The 21,245-nt window shown below is 41.7% G+C and overlaps 1 protein-coding gene across 2 annotated transcripts in view; it reads left to right on the forward strand.

Moving 5' to 3' along the window:
- LRRC28 (leucine rich repeat containing 28) overlaps positions 1 to 3,160 on the forward strand; it is a 121,159-nt gene extending 117,999 nt beyond the window's left edge. For both annotated transcript variants that reach the window (XM_045560496.1, XM_045560497.1), the window contains one exon: positions 325 to 3,160. In XM_045560496.1, coding sequence (XP_045416452.1) covers positions 325 to 397 — 73 coding nt within the window. In that variant the 3' untranslated portion in view covers positions 398 to 3,160. The remainder of the gene's footprint in view (positions 1 to 324) is intronic.
- Positions 3,161 to 21,245: the final 18,085 nt, after the last annotated feature.

Here is a 21,245-nt window from a genome sequence, read left to right on the forward strand (position 1 = left end):
GGTTCTAATATGCCAAGTTCAGAACATAATAGTATGCAGAATTCAGAACATAATATGGAAAAGGCTTGTTTTTCCTTAGCTGCTACTTTAGTGATAGCATGTCATCTGAACACTACTGTTAAAATGAGTACACAATGCACACACATATCTCACCTGATTCCAGTTTTCAGTTTTAAAAGGAAATTTACATTTCTATTATGCAGTTTGTTGACTATGCCTAATCCTTCCTGTTAACAAAGAAACAAGACTGTCTCCAGTGGAAAGGAGCCAGAGACTTTAATCTTAAACTCACAGTGTTCTTCTCTCCCTTTTTTCCCCTTCCAGGAGGACAACTGTTAGTTTTGTGGCTTACTGCTGCTCTACCCAGTGTCTGCAGACTTTTGACCTGCTGAGCTGATAAACACTCAAGACAAGCGTCTCAGGAGCACTGCCAGCTTGACACTGCGGCTGCCTGCACGTCGCACACTGCGCGGCGGTGGGGAGAGTCCAGCCAGGCCAGAACAGGCACTTCCACCCTGTCCTGTCAAATGTGGGGGCACTGAGGAACTCTCTGGAAATGTCACAATTGGGCTTCAGAGCTAAAATGCCACCACTCTTCCCCCAAGTTGGAATATATCCACCTGCAAATTAAGGACCCTTTGTCTTCTGTGTTTTTCCTTTTTATGTGAGTGTGTCTTACACCTAAACTATTTAGATTGGTGAGCCTCCCAAATCTAATTTAAAGCAAGTTTCCAGTCCCTGAAGAACCATAATTTGCTATTACAGCCAAATTAACTTTTGATCACACATACCTTCAGTGATACTTCTCATCACTTTCTTTCCCCAGAGAATTATTTCCCCAAGAGGTTATTCTCCATGGTTTCTCCAGGGGGAACTTGTCAGTTTTTAGAGTGTCAGCAGTCCCCCGACCTTGGCAGTCTGCAGCAGCAGGGTGGTAGCCTCCTGTGGAGGCTCAGCAAGGATCCCAGACACACACCCTCTGGCAAGTTACAACCATTTATAAGTTTTGCATTGTATTAAGAGACTTTGTGATGGATTTTTAAAACAAAAATGTAGATTGTAAAGAAATACATTCGTATTGTAAAAGACTATTTACAGAAAAATAATTTTTGAAATTTTTTTATTTCCTGATAAGATTTTTTTGAAGACATATTCGAAGCTTTCCAAAATCTGATCCTTTGTCGATTTAAACAGTTTCCATATAATGAGAAAGGGGGAGAAAAATACACATCAAAACAAGACCTCCAGTGTTCTTGTTAGATAGGTTTATGGTTACATGTATACTGACTGAAGTATTTTTGTTACATGTGACAAACAGACTTCATGTACTTCTACTAGTTTTTAGCAGGGTGATTCTAAGTACAGCCTGTGCACATTTATTTACCTGCTGCATGAGATTATCTTCATTTTGACCCTAGTTTCTTATATACTTAACATATTGTCCAGATAGCACTGAGAAAATACAGGAAAAGCAGGGTCCAAATTCAGCCTTGGACTTGCAGGGAAGTCCAGAAACAGAAAGTCTGTGAGCCTCCACCCTGCCAAAAAGAACTGCTCGTCATGGAGGAGTCACGTATTTGCTCTTTCTTTGAAAAGATGGCATTTTAACATTGCTCTGCTGCCAGATGTTCATCTGGTTGCTATGAAGTGATTCTTTTTTTAATTTTTTTTTATTTTAATGATGCGTTTTCTAAAAGGCAGGACTGAAATGAGAACCAAGAAGGTTTACTTGGTAGAAAAATTATTTTCAAAAAATTTCAGACTTAATCAAAAATTTGGTTGATGGAATTTTATTATCTATAATGCTAGGCTCTAGCAGTGCCAAAAAATCCTACATAGTTACTGACAAATGTGTGATCTTTTTACAGTCACACCACCTGCTGCCCAGAAAACACACTATCCACGTAGAATGGCGAAGGCAGAAAGTTTCCATGTGTTCCCACTGTATCTGCACTGTTCTTACTTCCTCTTGTCCCTTTTCATAACTTGGTCTATTCAGCCTTAACATTTCAAAGGCTTGTAGTATAATAGGAACTGAAGATCTATACCAAAATGTAACAGTTCTTTCATCCTTTGGAATAATTGAAGTTGTAGCATAACCTCTACATGTATATAAGTTGGCAGATGAAAAAACGTGGCATGAAACTTCACAAATGTTCTTCAGGCCTAAGTGACTGCTACCTGTCACTTAAGTGACAGTAAATATATCGCTACATCTTTCTGTTTCATCCTGTACAATCCTATGTCTTGGAATGGAGCTATGCAATGTGCTAACCTGATATTCAGGATTCTCGTTGAGACAGTACGTTAGTTTTACTTTGTCTGAAATTTTACAAAGAAGTTTACCACCCAAGCAACCTCTCTCTACCCATTATAAACTGCAGTGTGCCGAACACCAGCAGTGGGCTGGGAAAGCAACCTTTGGGCAGTCACAACCTAAATCCTTGGGTGCAGCACCTGAGCTTAATTGATGAGAAATGGAACATATGTGATTTCCCTGGTGCTGTTCATTTTGGAAATTTTGTGCTGGGTTCCCTGATGTCATTCTTAATCTTTTGATGTTATAAAGGAATGTTGTCGACTGGAGAAAATTTGCTACATGCTGTGTATTTGGACTGTGTCCAAAGCTTTTCAGAATAGTGAATCTAAAATTATTATATATGTTGTTTTCTAGAGCAACAGTTATGGTAGGTAGAAAAATACCTCACACAAGTAAGAGTAATGCAAAAAAAAAAGTGAGCTACTTGGAAAGTATCATCTGTTCAGGTAAGTTTCCATCAGTGAGTTCCTGTGTGGTTAGTGGTAACTTTTAAAGTCCAGGATACCTTCATAACAGAGGCCTTATGATGTAGTACAAAGGGGACCCATTTTAGTGGATTTCCCTATCAGTGGTCTTGAGTGTGCCTGATTGTTATCATAACAGAAACCTGACTTACATTGTGTAGGTGAAATGTTGCATCTTCAATTAATATGTACATTGAGCACACTTTTAAAATTTCTTAAATGATTAATTCACAAAAGATCCCTGGCTGGTGGAGTATCCACTCCAGCTAATAGAGAAGAGTGATGAATTTCTTTCTTGTTTATCTGGTCTTCCGGTTCTGGAAAAATGAGGTGTATATTAAACAGCCTGTGGTCAATGGCTCACTAAAACCTTTCACATTCTAGCTTGTCTGTCTAGTTTAATGTACATCTCAGTTTTGTTTCATATTGAGCATTATGAATTAAAATGTTCATAGTCTAAGTAAAAAGGATTCAACACCAGTTGGCTTATGGGGCTCTGAATATAGTTTTCCCTAAAATATATACCTGTTTTGTAATCTTCCAGAACTTGCAAAGCCAGTTTTAAAAATTATTGATAGTAAAGGTATGTTTCTCTTCCTGAATTGAAAAGTCAGACATTCTTATCATTACTATAAAATCCTTAACATGATACATTGCTTTAGTACAAATCAGAACATTCAGATGATTTATGAATATGGATTCCTAACTGGACCAACTCTAATGCCACCTGATGTAATGAAATATTGAGATGTAAATTCATTTCACAGGCTCATAAACACGCTCTCTGTAAGAACCTTAAAGCTTCGTTATGTAACCCTGGCCATTTTATCATGCGTTTATTCTTGTGGTTTCTATTCACTCCTGCTCACTCCTAATGAGGAGCTCCTACATTTTTCTAGGAATTTGGTGAATATCTTGCCTTTTCTTCAAACGGAATTTTTATAAAGTCTGTATTCTTGAAAATAGCTCAATGTCTATCTAAAAATCATCCAAATCTCACTGTCCCTACCTGAGAAGTACCTCCCTTTGTCGTCAGCCAGCTAATAGATCTGAAAGTGATTCACGTGTGTCTAGGAAAAGGATTGATCATAGCTGAGTGACTGTTACCCTCGTTCAGGAAAAGAGATTGCTTCACAGCACAGAATGTTCTCTTTGAAGCATGACTGTATGGTCCCTTGTACTTCGGAGAAAGAAAAGTGCTGGCAGCCCAGTGTGGCTGGGCAGAAGGTGGAGCATTTGGAGATCATTTCTTTGTGTAATTAAGAGACTTGCAAGGATTGGCTCTGTTTTCTTCCTCTCACAGGCGTGGATTATTGTTGCTGCCTGTGTTAAAGGATATCAGGTTTTGTCTACTGATTTTTTGAGTCTATAACGATCCAAGGTTTAAATATATATTTATAATGAAAGGATTTTCTGAGACTCTGAGTCTGCCCACTGAAAAAATTATGGCAACGTTCATTTGGGGTGTGGCCATTTTCTCAAGCTCATACTGTATCCAGTTTGCTTGCATCTCACAGCAACCAAATATATTCTAATTATTTTATAGACTAATTGAGCTTGAACGATGTGAATGCTCAGAAGTTTCCCTGATGGTAGCTTCATTGGTTTAACCAAATTCATTTTGTCAAGAAAGAAAGGGGGGCTTTAAATACTTAAAGCCAGTGAAAATGGTGGAGCAAGGATCTCTGAAAATTCTCCCTTCCATAAAAGCAAGAAGAAAATTGGAAAAAAAAATGTCAGAATCAACTTTTTTCAAAATTCAGGAAATTACCAAAGGCTGCAACAATGCAAGGAGTATTTATTCAAGAGAAATGGCTGAATCTCAGTATGAACAGTGAGCTTTGTAGCATTTTTAACTTGTCCTGTTTCCATACCCACCACCTCCTATCTCTGCTTATCCTTGAAAAGCAGCAGCCTGAAAGCCACTGGAGGGAGCAGAATAGGGTTGGAACTCCTTTAAAGATTCATTCCCAGAAAATTGTCATTATTTGGACTGTCTGGCAGTTCCCTGGAAGACCTTACTTGTGAGACTGTCTTTATTTTACCAGATTGGACCTTGCCAGGTGTTAAAAGCCTTTTCCCCAAGGACAGTTGAAAAAGTCTCGGAGGCAATTGATTAACTTTGTGGCTTCCTGAAGTGGTAGATGGAGCAAACAGTAGGCTGACCTAAAACTTAAAGCTGGGGAATGAGATGTCCATAGGGGCTTGGAAAAGCTCTGATAGGGCTGGAAATTTAGACGGTCATTCGCATTCATAGGGCTTTGTACATTTCAAAGGTTATACTCCTGCCCAGGAAAGACTTAAGAACATCCAGAGCTGTCATCTTTGGTTGACCTTGATGCACAAGCAGAAAGTGAAACCAAAGGCAGAGCTGTCACCTTCCTGGCTGAGTGCTGAAGGGGTGCCCCAACGTGCACACAGAGCTTTGACACAGACTGGGAGACTTACTGGTTTCAGATGTCTAGAAATATTTCTGCCCACTCATTAGCTGACTACTAAACCACCCAAGCAGCAACTTCAGTGTCCATACATTACAAAGGATATAGACTACTGAATTAGTTCAGAAGAGTCTGCAAATAAAAAACAGCAAGTATATCAAACCTTGGCAGGGAGGTAAGTAAATATGATTTCCAGAAGTACCTCATTATTCTTTAAAATGTCCAGTTTTCTACAAAAATTGAGACACAAAAAGTATGTCCTATACACAATAAAAAAAAAATCAATAGAAATTGTACCCAAGGAAGTCCAAACATTGGACTTTTAGACAAAGGCTTTTAATCAGCTATTTAAAATGTGTTCAAAGAACTAAAGAAAAATTATGTCTAAGGAAAGTATGAAAATGCCCCCACCAAATAGTAAATATTTATAAAAGAAATTAACCAAATATAAATTCTGAAGTTGAAAATAAATGAAAAATTCACAAGAGGTGCTCAACAGATTTGAACAAGCAGAAGAAAGAATCATCAAATAAACAGAGGTCAATCAAGATTATCTCATCTGAGAAACAGAAGATAAAATGAAGAAAAATGAATAGCGTCTCAAAAACCTGTGGAACAATGTCAAGCATACCAACATATGCATAATTGGAGTCCCAAAAGGGAAAGAGAAAGGAGCAGAAAGAATATTTGAAAAAATAATGGCTGAAGACTTTGAAATTTGATTTAAAAAATTTATTTATGCACACAGGAAGCTCAATGAACCCTAAGTAGGATAAACTCAAAGAGATCCATGCCTGGACACATAATCACAACAAAGGCAATCTTGAAAGCAAGAGAGAAGTGACTCATTTACAAAGGATCCTCATCAGAAACCATGGAGGCTAGAAAGCAGTGGGATGACATATTCAAAGTCCCGAAAGTGAAGGACTACCAAATAAGAATTCTATATCCAGAAAAACTATCCTTCAAAAATGAAAAATATTAAGAGGATGAAGAGTAAAAACAAAAACAAAAAAACCCAGGACACTCCCAGGTAAACAAAAACAATTCATTAGCAAGTCTTCCCTGTAAGAAATAATAAACAAAGTCTTTCAGGCTGAAATGAAAAGGACAGTAGCCAGTAACTGGAATCCACATGGGGAAATAGAGAGCACTGATAAAGGTAACTATATAAGTAAATATAAAAGGCAGTATGAATGCATTTTTTGTCCGTAACTCTTTTCCTCATTTGATTTAAGAGGCAGCTGCATAAACAGTAATTATAAATCTGTGTTGATGTGCACAAAGTGAAAAAACAATTTGTATGACAATAACAGTAAAAGGAAAGGAAAGAAGAGACTTACATATGAACGAAAGTTTTTTATGCTATTGAAATTGATATTATTCCAAACTGCTTTGTTAAAAATTACAATGTTTAATTACAATCCTCAAGAAAACCACTAATAGCTAAAGAATATATAGTAAAAGCTACAACAAAGGAATTAAAATGATACACTAGAAAATACTAACAAAAAAGGCACGGAAGCAATGGAGGAATAAAGGAACAAAAAGACAAGACATATAGAAAACAAAATGGCAGATTACATCCCACCTTATGAATAATTATATTAAATGTAAATGGATTAAACACTCCATTTACATCAGCAGAGAGGGCAGAATGGGTAAAAATGGTCCGACTAACTATATGCTGACTACAGGAGAAACATTTTAGATTCAATAATGCAAATAAGTTGAAAATAAAAAGATGAAAAAAAATACACCATGCAAACAGTAACAAATAAGGCTGGAGTGGATACAATAATGTCAGATAAAATAGACTTTAAGGTAAAAATTATTGCTAGAAACAAAGAAATTATTTAATAAGTCAATCCATCAAGAAGACATAATTATGCACATATATCCACCTAACAACTGGTGGAACAGGAATGTATGAAGCAAAAACTGACAGAATTGAAAAGAGAAATAGACCAACAGTAACAGTTGGTGACTTCAATGCCTCACTTGCAATAATGGATAGTACAACTAGACAGAAGATCAACAAAGAAATAGAAGACTGGAACAATACTTTAAGCCAAGCAGACCTAACAGACATCTATAGAACACTCCACTGAACATCCTGCAAAATGCAAATTCTTCTAAAGTGCGCATGGAACATTCCCTGGGGTAAAACATATGTTAGGTCATTAAACAAGTCCTAATATTTTTAATAGGATTGAAATCATACAAAGTATGTTCTCTGACCACAATGGAATGAAATTAAAAATTACTAACAGAAGGACATTTGAGAAATTCACAAATATATGAAAAATAATATATTGCTAATTAACCAGTGGGTCAAAGAAGCAATCACAAGAGGGATTAGAAAGTTCCTTGAGATTAATAAAAAGGAAAACACAACATACCAGAACTTATGAGATGCAGCTGAATCAGCATTTAAATGATGATATAAAGCTGTAAATGCCTATATTCAGAAAGGTTTCAAATCAATAACCTGCCTTCAACCTTAAGAAACTGGAAAAGAACAATAAATCTAAAGCAGAACAAAGGAACAATGCACATTAAGAGTCAAAATAAATGAAATAGAAAATAGACAAATAATAGAGAAAATCAATGAAACCGAAAGTTGGTTCTTGGGAAAAAATCAACAAAATTGACATGCCCTTAGCTAGACTACAAAAAAATAGAGGAGATACAAATTATTAAAATCAGTAATGAAAGATTACTGCTGACATTATGGAAATAAAAATTACAAAAGAATTATAAGGAAATCTATATGCACCAACTTAGAGAACCTAAATGAAATTGACAAATTCATAGAAAGACATATTACCAAAACTGACTCAAGAAAAAATTTAAATAGATCCAAATAAAAGATTGAACTAGTAATCTGAAAACTTCCAACAAAGAAAAGTCCAGGAGCAGATGTTTTCCCTGGTGAATTCTACCAAAAATTTAAACACCAATTATTCACAAACTCTTCCAAAAAATAGAAGAGGAGGGTACACTTCCCAATTCATTCTGTGGGGCCTATATAACCCACATACCAAAATCAGACAAAAGAGAACTACAGTCCAATATCTCCTAATATAGATGCAAAAATCCTCAACACTGACAGAACTGAATCCAGCAACATATAAAGAAGCTTATACAGTATAACTAAGTGGGATTTATCTCATGAATACAAAGTTAGTTCAACATATAGTAAAAAGGTAGTAGACCATATTATTAGAATAAAAGATAGAAAGAACATGATCATTTCAGTGGACATAGAAAAAGTATTTAACACTTGACAAAATCCAGCACACTTTCTTGATGAAAACATTCAAAAAACTAAAAATAGAAGAACTTCCTCAACCTGATTAAAAAACACTTATGAAAAAGTCATAGCTAATATATTGGTGCAAAATATGATAAGCTTTCCCCCCAGAGATCAGGAGTAAGACAAGGATTTCCTCTCTCACCACTTCTATTCAACCCTGTACTGGAGGTTCTAGCCAGGACAATAGGCAAGATGAAGAAATTGAAAGCATGCAGATTGAAAAGGAAGAAGAAGGAAAACCATGTTTGCAGATAACATGATCTTATATATAGAAAATAGTAAGGGATCCACAAAAAAACTACTAGAGCTAATTCAACAAAGTTGTAGGATACAAGATTAATATACAAAAATTGATTTATGTGTTAGCAACAAACAACTCAAAAAGAAAATTAACAATTCCATTTACAATAGTGTAAAAAATAAAATACTTAGGAATAAATTTGACAAAAGAAGTCAAATTACATACAATAAAAATCACAAAACATTGAAAAATTAAAGATAACTTGGATAAATGTAAAGAAACCCCACGTTCATGGATTGGGAGCAATAATGTTAAGATGGCAATACTCCCCAAATTGATCAACAGATTTAATGCACTCCCTATTAAAGGAGTGCACCAGCTGCACCTTTTGCAGAAATGGACATAGTGATCCTAAAATTAATATGGAAATGCAAGGAATCCAGAATAGCAAAATAGCATTGAAAAGAAGAAAAAAGTTATATAATTTACATTTCCCAATTTCAAAACTTACTACAAAGCCACCATAATTAAGACTTTGGTGCTGGCATAAGGAGAGATATACAGATCAATGGAATGGAATTGAGAATTCAGAAGTCAACCGTTACATTTATAGTCAAATTTATTTTTGACAGTGTTTCAAGACAATGAGGGAATGGATAGTCTTTTTTAAAAATAGTGCTGGTGGGATAGCCACATGCAAGAGAATAAAATTGGAACCCCTGCTTCACACCATGTGCAAAAACAATGGATTTTATACCAAAATGTAAGAACAAAAACAATAAAAATCTTAGAGAAAATCTAGGTATAAGTCTTTGTGGCATTGGATTAAGCAATAGTTTCTTAGATATGACACCAAAAGCAGAAGCAACCAAAGAAAAAATAGATAAATTGTATGTACATCATCAAAATTTAAAACATAGTGCCTCAAAGAACACTATCAAGAAAGTGAAAAGACAACTCACAAAATGGAAAAAAATTATTCTAAATCATATATCTGAGAAGGGTCTAGTATCCAGAATATAAAGAACTCTTATTCTTAAAGGAAAAAAAAATTCCAAATAAAAAATTGGCAAAGGATTTGAATAAAAACTTTTCCAAAGAATATACACAAATGTCCAAAAACACATGAAAAGATGCTCGACATCATTAGGCATTGGGGAAATACAAGTCAAAACCATGAGATAACACCTCATACACACTAGGATGCCTATAAACAAATAGGTGGACAACAATAAGTGTTGACAAGAATATGGAAAAATAGAAATCTTCATACAGTTCTGGTGGGAATGTATGAACTATATTATGCCAGCTCAACTGTTGTGGAAAACAGTCTGGCAGTTCCTCAGAGTTAAACAGAGTTACCATATGACCAGCAATTCCGCTTCCAGGTACCTAGGAGAAGTGAAAACACGTCCACACAAAAACTTGCACATGAATGTTTATATTCACAATAGCCAACTCAAATTCCCATCAATGGATGAATGGATGAATAAAATGTGGTATATCCATATAATGCAATATTATCGTGCCATAAAGGAATGAATTGCTGACACATGCTACAACATGGGTAAACCTTGAAAACATTGACATGGAAAAGAATGGAGCCAGACACAAAAGACCACATATATGAAATGTCCAGAATAAGCAAATCCATAGGGACAGAAAGTAGATTAGTGGTTGCCAGGGGCTGAGGGGAGGGAAAAATGGGCAGTGACTGCTAATAGGTATGGAATTTCTTCTTGGGTTAATGAAAATGGCTGTAATTGGATAGCAGGGATAGTTGCACAACCTTGTGAATATACTGAAAACCACTGTATTGGTTTATGGTATGTAAATTATATCTCAATTTTAAAAAATCAAAGCTAGTGATGCGACTTACTTTACATATTTGTTAATAAACTTTTTGGATAAACCAATACTTTTTCCAGAAGCTATGAATGGAACTGCTGTCAATGTGGGTGGATGGAAATTGATTGGAGACTCAGTGCTAACAGCTCACCTGGTTGTAGGTTCTGTTCTCACTGGTTAACACCAGCAGCAGACCAATACTGCAGCAATGTAAAAATTCTAGTTGGTGATTCTTCTAACTCACTTTATTCATTGATCAAAGAGTTGCCATCCCAGTGAAGGCCCTACAAGGACCAAAATCTGCTGAAAGTAAAACACCATGAAATTAATGTGTTTGAAAAGAGAATCAAGTACAAAATCCTGTAAAGTACTAGGAAGTACTCTTCTGTAAAGCAGCTAGAAGACATATTTACATTTTTTCCTAGGTTTCCAACACTATTTTGGTGTCATTCTTTGTCTAGAACAAAAATGCACAGGGAGGAATTATTTATTAAAGGTCCTATCTTTTCAGCATAATTATTAAATACTGGTGTTTATTTTATCAGGTATTCCAAAAATAACCCAAAGCTGTTTATAATTCTCTGAACCTGATAAAAGTCACTGTTACATTTATTGACCAAAGAATTATGCCCTCTTTGATGGTGTACAGTCTAGGTGAATAGATCAAAACAGTGGCTAGATTTTAAATAAATGATATTTTTTAATTGTATATAAAAACAGTAGTTATATCTTGCTCTCTTTGGGTATGCATTCTTCATTTGATTGGGCAGGCAAAGAATTTTAAAAGAAAAAATATAAAATCCAGTTATAATGTTACTAGTCTGATCTTACTATTTGGAACAATCTATATAAGTTCGTTTTGAGCTATTACTGTTGAGTCCTGTACATTAATTATATAATTCACTCATTTAAAAAAAAAACACTTGTTAGACAAACCTAAAAAGGAAAACCTGTTCTTTCTTATTTAGTACAGGAGTATACTTTAATCTCAGTCTCCTTGCAGGAATTCTCTATCCACGTAGGGTTTTTTTTTTTAATAGTTTCTAATTCATATTAAAGTAGCCTTTTTCTTATTACAAAAGCAATACTGCAAGCTAGAAGAAAGCATGAAGAAAAGCTTGGAATCTCAGCATCCCCCTCATCTTTCTTTCTTTTTTGAGACAAAGTCTCATTCCATCACCCCAGCTAGAGTGCTGCAGCTGAGTCATCACAGCTCACTGCAACCTCAAACTCCTGGGCTCAAGCAATTCTTCTGCCTCAGCCTCCTGAGTAACTGGGACCACGCCTGGCTAATTTTTCTATTTTTAGTAGAGGAGGTGTCACCCTTGCTCAGGCTGGTCTTGAACTCGTGGCCTCAAGCAATCTTCCTGCCTCAGCCTTCCAGAGTGCTAGGATTATAGGTGTGAGCCACCGCGCCTGGCTTTAAATGACATCTTACTATGCACACTGCTATAACTTGCTTTCTTCACCTAATGTGAAAATCCATATCAATAAATATAGATGTATATAATAATTGCATAGTATTACATTTCTACAATTATTACTTAATGTGTTTTATATTTACATGTATATTCCATATATTTCTAAACCTCAAAAAGTTTTTTTGTTTCTATTGTATTTGAAAATGTCAGTTTCTTTCAGTTTCTTCCTCTATGTAGTACCAATCTACTTGAGAAGGCAAATGAGAGATTCATTCTTTTACAAGCAAGTATTAAATTGCTACTACTTTATAAACACACGTGATCAGTTCAGCTCTTTTCAACAGAGCAATCTTGGAAAATGTTATCCTTTTATTTAATGTCAAGTTCACTTATAACTACAGCCTTGAAATAAGATTTAGTAATAATTCCAAACATACTTTTGTTTGTGTAACTGACCAGTGTGCCATGGCCACGCACAGTTCTCGGTCAGAGGTTTTCCTGAAACATTTCCATCTGGCATAGTATGTAAGAGCAGCAACAACAAAATATGCTGGAGTTTGCTCAATTAAGTTTTTGTTTAATATTAAATTCACAGCATTGATTTACATCAGATTCATGGCCAAAATGATCTGGGGTCACTGCAGAAATAAGATATGGGATCCAGCTTTAGCTAAACAAGCGGCTCACAGAAATCAATGCCAAGGAGAAAATGGCATCCCATAGCCCAGAGGGGACGCGTGTCAGCTGCAGGGGAGCAAACCACGCCCTCCAGGGAGTCTTTGTGGCTGAGGAACTCTGCAGACTTAGGACGTGTGGAGACTAAAGAGATTGCAGTAAGGAGAAAAGAAAAGGGTGGGGAGGAGATGAAAAAAATACCACCACTTCTGGAAGAAGGCATTACTTAAAACAAAAATAAGCATAATTTTACCGGTGCCTATGTTTTCCCTCCACCTTCTTTAGATTTAACATTATGCACCCCCCTTAGTGAAAGGAAATCCAAATTTAAGGAAAGAAATGTCCCATTGATATTTTTTGCCTCTACCAAACCACAATCCTACAACTCACAGTGCCCCGATTTGCTGGTGCCTGGCATCTACCTGGCAGCAGCCAAGATTGCTAGTAGGCTGGGGGTGGCCTGGGCTCTGGCTCCATGGCGTGGTGGTGATGGTTCTTCTGAAGAAGGACTAGGCTCAGAATTTAGAAAAATGGACTGAAAGTGAGCCCACCTCCGTTTGTCCTGTAGGAGGCTAAGCTAAGTGAGTATTTGAAGGTGAAGGGAAGCCCTGAGGTTGTGCAGGTCAGCAAACAAGCCCTAATGGAAGGAGATACCATACAATTTCAGAAGAAATGGTGTATGATTCTTTACGGAAGGTCCCTGGATTTGCAGGATTTGGCAGAGGGAGGGACATGGAGAAATACTGAAACTCACTCAAAGGTAAACATAAAAATGTGAGATTAAAGAACAGATATTTGATACCACAAATATCAAAAGAAAGCAAGAAATAACTTGATTTTTGTCTATGCCTGTGGCCACCCCAAGGAGTTGTCTTCACACGCCACCTTCCTTTGGGACAGTCTTGCCCAGTCCCGTATCTCTGTGTAGATCTCACTGATGTAAGTGAATTGGCAAACCTACCTCAGAGGATGTGGAAAATTCCTAAAATAGAATTCATCATGCCCCACCCCACCTCACCCTCAGGTGTCTTGAAGGATCCCTCTCGGCCCCTGTGCCAAGCCTGCGGCGTGCAGATGTGGATAATTGCTACTGCAGATCACTTCCTCTCCTATTAGGGGCTCCCATTATCTGTATGTTCATATTTTAGTGATCTGAATCAGGAGCTGTGGTGGCTATAATTTGCACACTGCATTTTCCACATTACCAATATTAAAATGATCTTTATTCTACTTGTATAGAAAGATCCTTCTAGAAAAATCTGAGAGTTTCATTTGGACCACTTTTATGTCGTGTTTTTCACTGAAGTCTTAAAGGTGCATTGGAGCTAGAGCATGTGTTTGAAAATATGCCATCCAGTACCTCACCTTGAGCCTTCACCGTAGTTGCTGAGACAATGTCTACTTTAAAGCTTTAGTTAAACGGCTGCTTTTCTTTTTTAACTTGCAGCTTCCTCATAACAAAACTTTTTAATGGTACTTTTACTATCCAAAGTAATATGCAATGAATTTGCTACTAAGTGATACCCTGGTTCCTCCAAACAGAGGACAATATCCAAATGAGACTGAAATCTAGGAAGGGAACCCACTTGGACCAGCAAAACCAGAGGGAATTGGAAAAAGCACTCAATATCTACCGTGTTTGCAAAGCATTTTAAAAATTTTTCTTCTTAACCCCACCTCACCTGTACTTAGGAAAAAATAATTGAAAGTATAAATAATGAATGGATAGAATAAATACATATGATAGTGAAGACGTGTGTAAAAGCAACTGCTCATACTTTTAGACTTGTGAAGTCAATCCTTTAGCTATGTTTTGACCTATATAGAGGTTTAAGAATATTCAGACATGTATCTGTTACATGAAATAATCACTTCAATTCTAAAAATACTCTCCTGCTACTAATTCAATTTAAAAAAATGCAGCAGGAAAGCTTAATTAAGCTTTCTAGGTTGTTAAAACCCTGCTTCCAGAAAAATATACTATTCTTAGAGTCCCACAGTCAAATTGCAAGAAACAACTAATATATTATCAGTCAAGAAATGTTGGTCCCTTTCTTGTGCTTAGCACAGAGCCCATTACATAAGATTTTTAACTGAGTAAACCCAAGACTGGGCAGCTCAAGGAAACTTTGTTCTGCTAGTAATGTCTGCCTCGGGGAGAGAAGAATTGACAAGAGGCCAAATTCCTCCAGGAAACTTGGGACTAGTCGAAACCATCCTACCCCACCTTGCTTTGATGATGGTGACTGATGATAAGTTTTAATCTTTCAGCACCTGGTGTTAACAGGGCAGGCTTCACAGCACCAAAACAACAACAAAGAAAATGCTAAAACATCATTTACAGATGGCAGCGCGTCCCAGAACCCGCAGAGGGAGCAGGAGGTAGCAAGGGGAGGAGAGAAACTGGACTCCCTTTTCCAGACACCAGAAATGAGAAAATCTAACCTGCCGAAAAGCCACACAAGACAGGAAAGAAGGGTGTTGTTTGCTGGCTCTGTGGAAAGAGACCCACAGGCAGGGCCTGGCTGGCGTCCCTGGGAGATGCAGCCAGGACCAGCACCTTGTCCCCCAGACAGAGTGTGGCTGAGACACTTGGAAGCCCTACTGGGTTCCAGCCCCTCTCCCCTGCCAGGCCCCTTGTGCAGTGTGGGGCACAGCGGGGAGTGCCAATCTGCAGAGGAGCAGTTTACAGTGACAGTCCCAATGTCAGAAGAAAACCAAGGCCTTCCAGAGGCCTAAATAACCACCGAGACCATATAACAACAGGGCTGAGAACTGCCATCTCTCCTTAGCCCTGAGAGATTGGGAGGCAGATAGTTTAGCCCATGTTTGTTACAAGAGGAAAGTGAAGGCAGAGGACATTTAGAAGATGTAGCTAAGATTTTACAGCCTTAGTAAGAGTTGAGGCTAAAACTCCGTGCATTCATCCATGGACGCCCACAACACACCCTCAGAGTGCCAGGTACTGTGCCGGGCTCGGGGGACTCAAGGTGGGATGGCACAGAGCTGCGCCCTGCATTAGGGAAAAGAAAGCAGATAGTAAACAAAAATACACCCAAAGAGATAGTTACAAAGAGTGGCGAGTGCGTGGGAGGAAGCCCGAAGGTGCCGGGGAAGGGTCTGGACGGGGGCAGACTCCCTGGGGAGTCTGAAGGACCAGAACAGCCAGTCCAGTCATGGGAAGAGCTGGGGCAGAATGTTCCAGGCCTGGGAACGGCACAGCGGATGGCTCAGAGACTGAGGGAGGACCCATGAAACGGCCGTGGTGAGACTGGGCAGGGGCACAGGCAGGCTGGGCCAGTGGCAGTACCCAGACAAGGACTGAGAAGCTGTGACGCATTCTGGGCAGGCTGGCATCCTGCTGCACTTGTCAGGGTAAGGCAGGGGAGGGTGGATGGGAGGCCAGGGCAGAGGCAGTAGCTTTTGGGGAGAAGCAGACAGAGGACAGAGGGGAGAAGAAAGTAAAGCGCCACCCTGGCCCCGGGCCTGGCCCTCCAGGGCCCCAACCGCTACCCCATGCAGGGCTCTGGCTCTGTGCACCTCTCTGTGCCATCCTTGCACTTCCACCCACCAAGCCAACGCAGTCCCAGATGCGGGACAAAGGCTACCAGCAAGTCCGGCTCTGGGAGCCAGCCCCTGCCGGCAGCCCACCATGGCGTGGAGGGACCTCCCCACTCATTCCATGCCCTGAGGCCTGGCCTGCACCTTCAGCCTCACAAATGCTCGACCCATCATGTAAAATCAGTGGTGATGCTTGCATAACTCTGTAAATGCACTAGTAACCATTGAATGCCACATTAAATAACAGGTGAGTTTTATGGTATATAAATTATACAGAACAAACAAAGGAAAAAGCCCACCAGTTCTCCTCTCCCACTCCCAACCCTAACAGCCACCTCCATGCCCTTGTCACCAGGGAGCCACCATCTGCCTCCAACGTGAGTCATGCTTGACTCTTCCCTCTGACTAACTTCCTGGGTCCAGAAAGTTTCCACAGTTGGCCAACTGTCGCCCACCAGTATTTCTCTAACCACCCCTGCAGCCCACACCATCCATAAGCAAAACCCTTCTAGGGGTCTGTGGTCAGGGGTTCCCAGCACCCACACTGCCACCTAGGGAGCGTTGAGACCTTTGGGAGGATGCTTTGGGTTGTCATCTGATCCCACAGCACGGCCGGCATCAGTGGGTGGGGAGGGATGCAGGACAGCTCGGTACAAGTCCACCCCTGTCCCATCCACTTTCTCTTACGGGCAGACGAGTCTGTCCTGCTATCTTGTATCCTAACGCTACTTCGCCCTTGTCTCAGCCTGCTGCCCTGCTCTTTGTCGTCATGAATTTCTTATACGGAATGGCTTCTGATCCTCTCATTTTCTTAAATTCAAAATTATTCCTTCTGCCTAGATGTCAGCAACTGATCGCTTCACTGTGTCATTACAATGACGGAGCAGGATAATCTGCAGACACAAGGGATCACTGTGCTGCTGGCACCACGAGCTAGCTGGGACCAGGGCCCCGTTCCTCCAGCCAGAGGGGCTGCCGCTGAGCTCGGCCTCCTCTGGGACAAGTGGTTTCTCTGTGACTCTCCTGGGCCAGGGTCTCCAGTTGCCAGACAGCTGACATTCCCAGACAACTCCTGCAAACAGCTGGCACCACGAACCAGACTTCCTGGCACCAGGCAGCCTGGGTATTCCCCCTGTGACAGGGCTGCTTTCTCCTGCGGGCCCTGCGAAAAGGGAGAGTAACAGAGGTGGGAGCCTCCCTGGATCATCTGCCAGCCAGGCCCTGCTCTGTGGGATGCCGGAGGACGGGGGTCCCGCCTCCCCCTCTCTTGTGGATCCTGGCTTTGTAAGGGTCCACGTGCCTGGCAAAGCCGGTTCCTTACCTGTGCCAGCGACGGTGTGGAATCCGGCCTGAGCCCTGTGAACACACAGCACCACCCTTTGCTTACTCTCGCCCCCTCCCCACCCCTGCCAGACGCCTTGGACCTCTTTGCTTCCACTGGTCAGCACAAGCTCTCCCGCCTTGCATGCTTATAGAACATTTTATTCATAGTTCTCTAATGATATAGGTCACTTCCTTCCTATGTACAACAGTCCTGTTCCTCCCACTGCAGGACTTTCCACGCAATCTACGAGGAATGAATGCAGGAGGGAAGTTCAGGTCCTGTCGTTCTAGAAATACTTACTGAGTACCTGTGATCCTTAAGATACGATTGAAGGCCCTGCAAAAATACTGTTCAAGAAAAATTACTTGATGACACTTAAAGCACAGTAAGGGACACTTTATTCAGGACCATTGTGGTAGGTACGGGGACCATCGCAATGGGATTTTGCAGTGGGGGGCAAGGATTGTGCCAACTCTGAACGCAGCAAGTGGGAATTTACAGCCAATGAGTAGATTGGGGGTCCACTACTGGAGAATTATTAAAGTGATATCAGAGATCAAGGGGGATTCTTGCTAACCTAACCTAACAGGATTCTTCCTGAAGACAGGCCAGGGTGACCAGACTCACCCGGGGGATGGTAGAGGACGAGGAACCCAATCAGATAATCCAGGGTGATCAAGTACCGATGGTGGAGTGTCCCTGCTAAACTGACTTAGCGGGGTTCTTGCTAAAACCGGATTTTATAAGAAAGTACATAGATGGGCCCAGGAAAAGGTCCAGTCTGACTAAAGTTTGGCCAAGCAAAGAATCCTTGTCAATTCATACATAAGGAGCATAGTCCATGCCTTTAAGAAGTTCATGATGTATTCATTTATAGCCCTTCAAGTGAAAAACATTAGTAGGAATGGGGAACAGAGGGAACAGATAAAGGGACACACTCATAATCAAATAAGGATAAATGCCCCCCTGTCCAAATCCACTCTGTGCTCCAGTTAGGAACAACATGGTACTGCGACTAGAGCCTGGGAGCCTGGACGCTGGCCAAGCAATCCTCCCCAGGAACTTCCCCTGGCAGGTTTGATGGGTCCCATGTGAATGTCCCCTCAAGACCTCCCTCTGCTGTTGGGTTGGAGAAAGCTACCCCAGGGAGGAAGAGATAGGCTCTGTGAGGGTCCTTGTTAGGGTCTCTTAGAGTCCCTAGTTGCTGCTTTCTTAGATGGGGATGCTGCATCTGGACTGCACGGCCGAGGGAAGCCCAAACTGCCACTGCTCCAAGGACCCTGATGGCCCCACCACACTGGGAAGAAGAAAGAGACTCCTCCAGGAAACAGAGCCCAGGGACAGGGCACGCCATGCGAGGAGACCTCACGCCTCCTGGGTGACCTCCCAGGATCAGACAAGGCTTGACTACAATGAATGAGTGAGCGAAGAGAATGAATAAGAAAGTAAGTCAAGTAAAATGAAATGCATGGGTGTGGACTTCTGGATCTCCACTCTCTTACCATGCCCCAGTGTCCCTTCCTTACAGGGTCAGAGGCGGGATGTGGCTCCCGAAGAGAGGAGATGGCCCTGGAGCCTTATTCTCTGTTCTTTGCAAAAGTCACCATTTCCAGCCAGGGTGCCCTGGGCAGGCTGTGGTTAAGTAACTGAACATGCTGTGGCTGGGGGCACAGGGCATCTGTGGGCATGACTGGGAAATGAGGAAGTACAGATGTGATATTGTCAGAACGAGGACCACGCACCTCCTGGGCTCAGTGACTCTTGCAGATGTGAAATGGTGGCATCAAATGCGTCTTCTGGCTCATAAAAATAATTCTTGCACCTAAAAATGTTCATAACAAACAGACAAAAAAGTTTTCTTTGTTCCGAGGCATTCTCTTGGACTTATGAGGCCAGAGATTTGTGACAAGAATTTTCATCCTTACTCTGAAAGCAAAGGCCGACCTCCCAGGTGCACCCACGTGGTCCTATCACGCCTTCTGAGCTCCCGCCAGCTGCCGCTCTGGAGCTTGGATGTGCCAGGGTTAGCATCTTAAAAATAAAGATTCCTTCCAGCTGAAGATCAGAAATAGACTTGGTGAGAGTTTTTCAGATGAGAAAGAGGAGAGCAGATTCTCTGAAAAGTGGGTCCTGATTCTTACCCAAACTCAAGCCAGACAGCAAGGTGTTTCCATGAACTCAAGTTGCCCTTCTCAACCTCTCAGTGACCACCCTGTAGCCTCAGATCAGGCACCCGCCCCCCTCCAGCCCAGCACGGTGCTCTGAGGAAGCTTCCAGGCCCTCGAGGTGGGCAGTGAGGACCAGAGAGACGAAGAAACCTGCCCAGCCGGATGCACTGGGCCTGGGTGCGTGAGCCAGGCTGCGCTGGCTCTTCCCTGCTGTCGCAGCCAGGCGTGCTGCTGGGTCCTTCCAATCAACAGGCCTGTGTGGAAGTCCATCGGTGCTGAAACCCTGCCTGAGGTGGTCACCACCTAGCTGTTCTGGGATCCCAGGCAGCCCAAGGGGCGATGGTGATCGGCTCGAGAGTGGGCTGCTTCCAGCCACAGGCCAGAGAAGGCTCAGAGAGGGAGCCAGAGCCACGGAACCCTGCCATGGGGCTCCACCAGGACCCTTTGATGGCTGCCCCCAAAACCCACCCTGGGCCCCACATGCCTGAAAGACTTTTTCTGCCTTGGAAACCTGCATTTATTAAGCAACAACTATTTTTGTTCCATGTTTCCAGGTAATCAAAGCACATATGTCTTTCAAGATAGCCTCAGGTCAGGCTGGGCGGTCTCTGGGCTGCTGTAAATCCCACCCAAGGCAGCTGTGCCAGGCCGGTGGCGCGGGCACACGTGAGCTTCCGTGCGCGCTCCCCAGGCCCTGCCTCCCTGTGTTGACCTCGTGGGCACCGGACCCAGGTTCAGAAGGGCTCCTCTGGGCCTCAAGGACCTGGCCTGGGGTCAAAGAACCAAGGAAACCACTGAAGGAAGGGCTGGGCCTTCCTGTGGGCCAGGCGGGGCTGACTCTGGAGGTGACGCTCCCCAAGTCCCATCCACCGGGACCCCCATATTCTGCTGTCCCTAAAGTCCAAAGGCACCCTTTGCCCTGGAGGGGACACAGGCCTACAGGCAGACAGCGTGTATTCACCCCCAGCCCAGCCGTGCCCCTCGGCCTCTCTAAGCCCCGTTTCCTTGTCTTACAAAGGGGGTTGACAAAGAGGTGCTCCTGGGATTTTTTCTGAGGAATAATGAAATGTGCCCAGTACATTATAAAGCTTCAAAAGGAAACTTCTCCCTATTCACCTCCCCGACTCCACTCCCCTCCTGCCCACTCCCTCCCTCTCTTGAGGTCAGCTCAGTGTTTATCCTGCCTCCCTGGTGCTGGATTGGGGTGGGGGTGAAGGGTGGCGTAGGAAGGCCCTTCTCCTGCCCCGGAGGGATCCGCTCCCCAGGGCCTGATCCTAGCCTCTGCCTGGTCACAATCCTGCCAAGCCCGCGGCCTCCTTTCCTCTGCTTGTGGCTCCAGGCCCAGTTTTGGAGACGTTTGGCTCTGATGCACTTCTAAGTGCTGAGACAAGTTACTTGGACGCCTTTAAACCCAAAACAAGGTCAGACATCAAACCACATCTCCCTGTGCAGCCAGGCCTGCACTC

This window comes from Lemur catta, chromosome 9, assembly GCF_020740605.2.
Source record: "Lemur catta isolate mLemCat1 chromosome 9, mLemCat1.pri, whole genome shotgun sequence".
Classification (NCBI taxonomy): Eukaryota; Metazoa; Chordata; class Mammalia; order Primates; family Lemuridae; genus Lemur; species Lemur catta.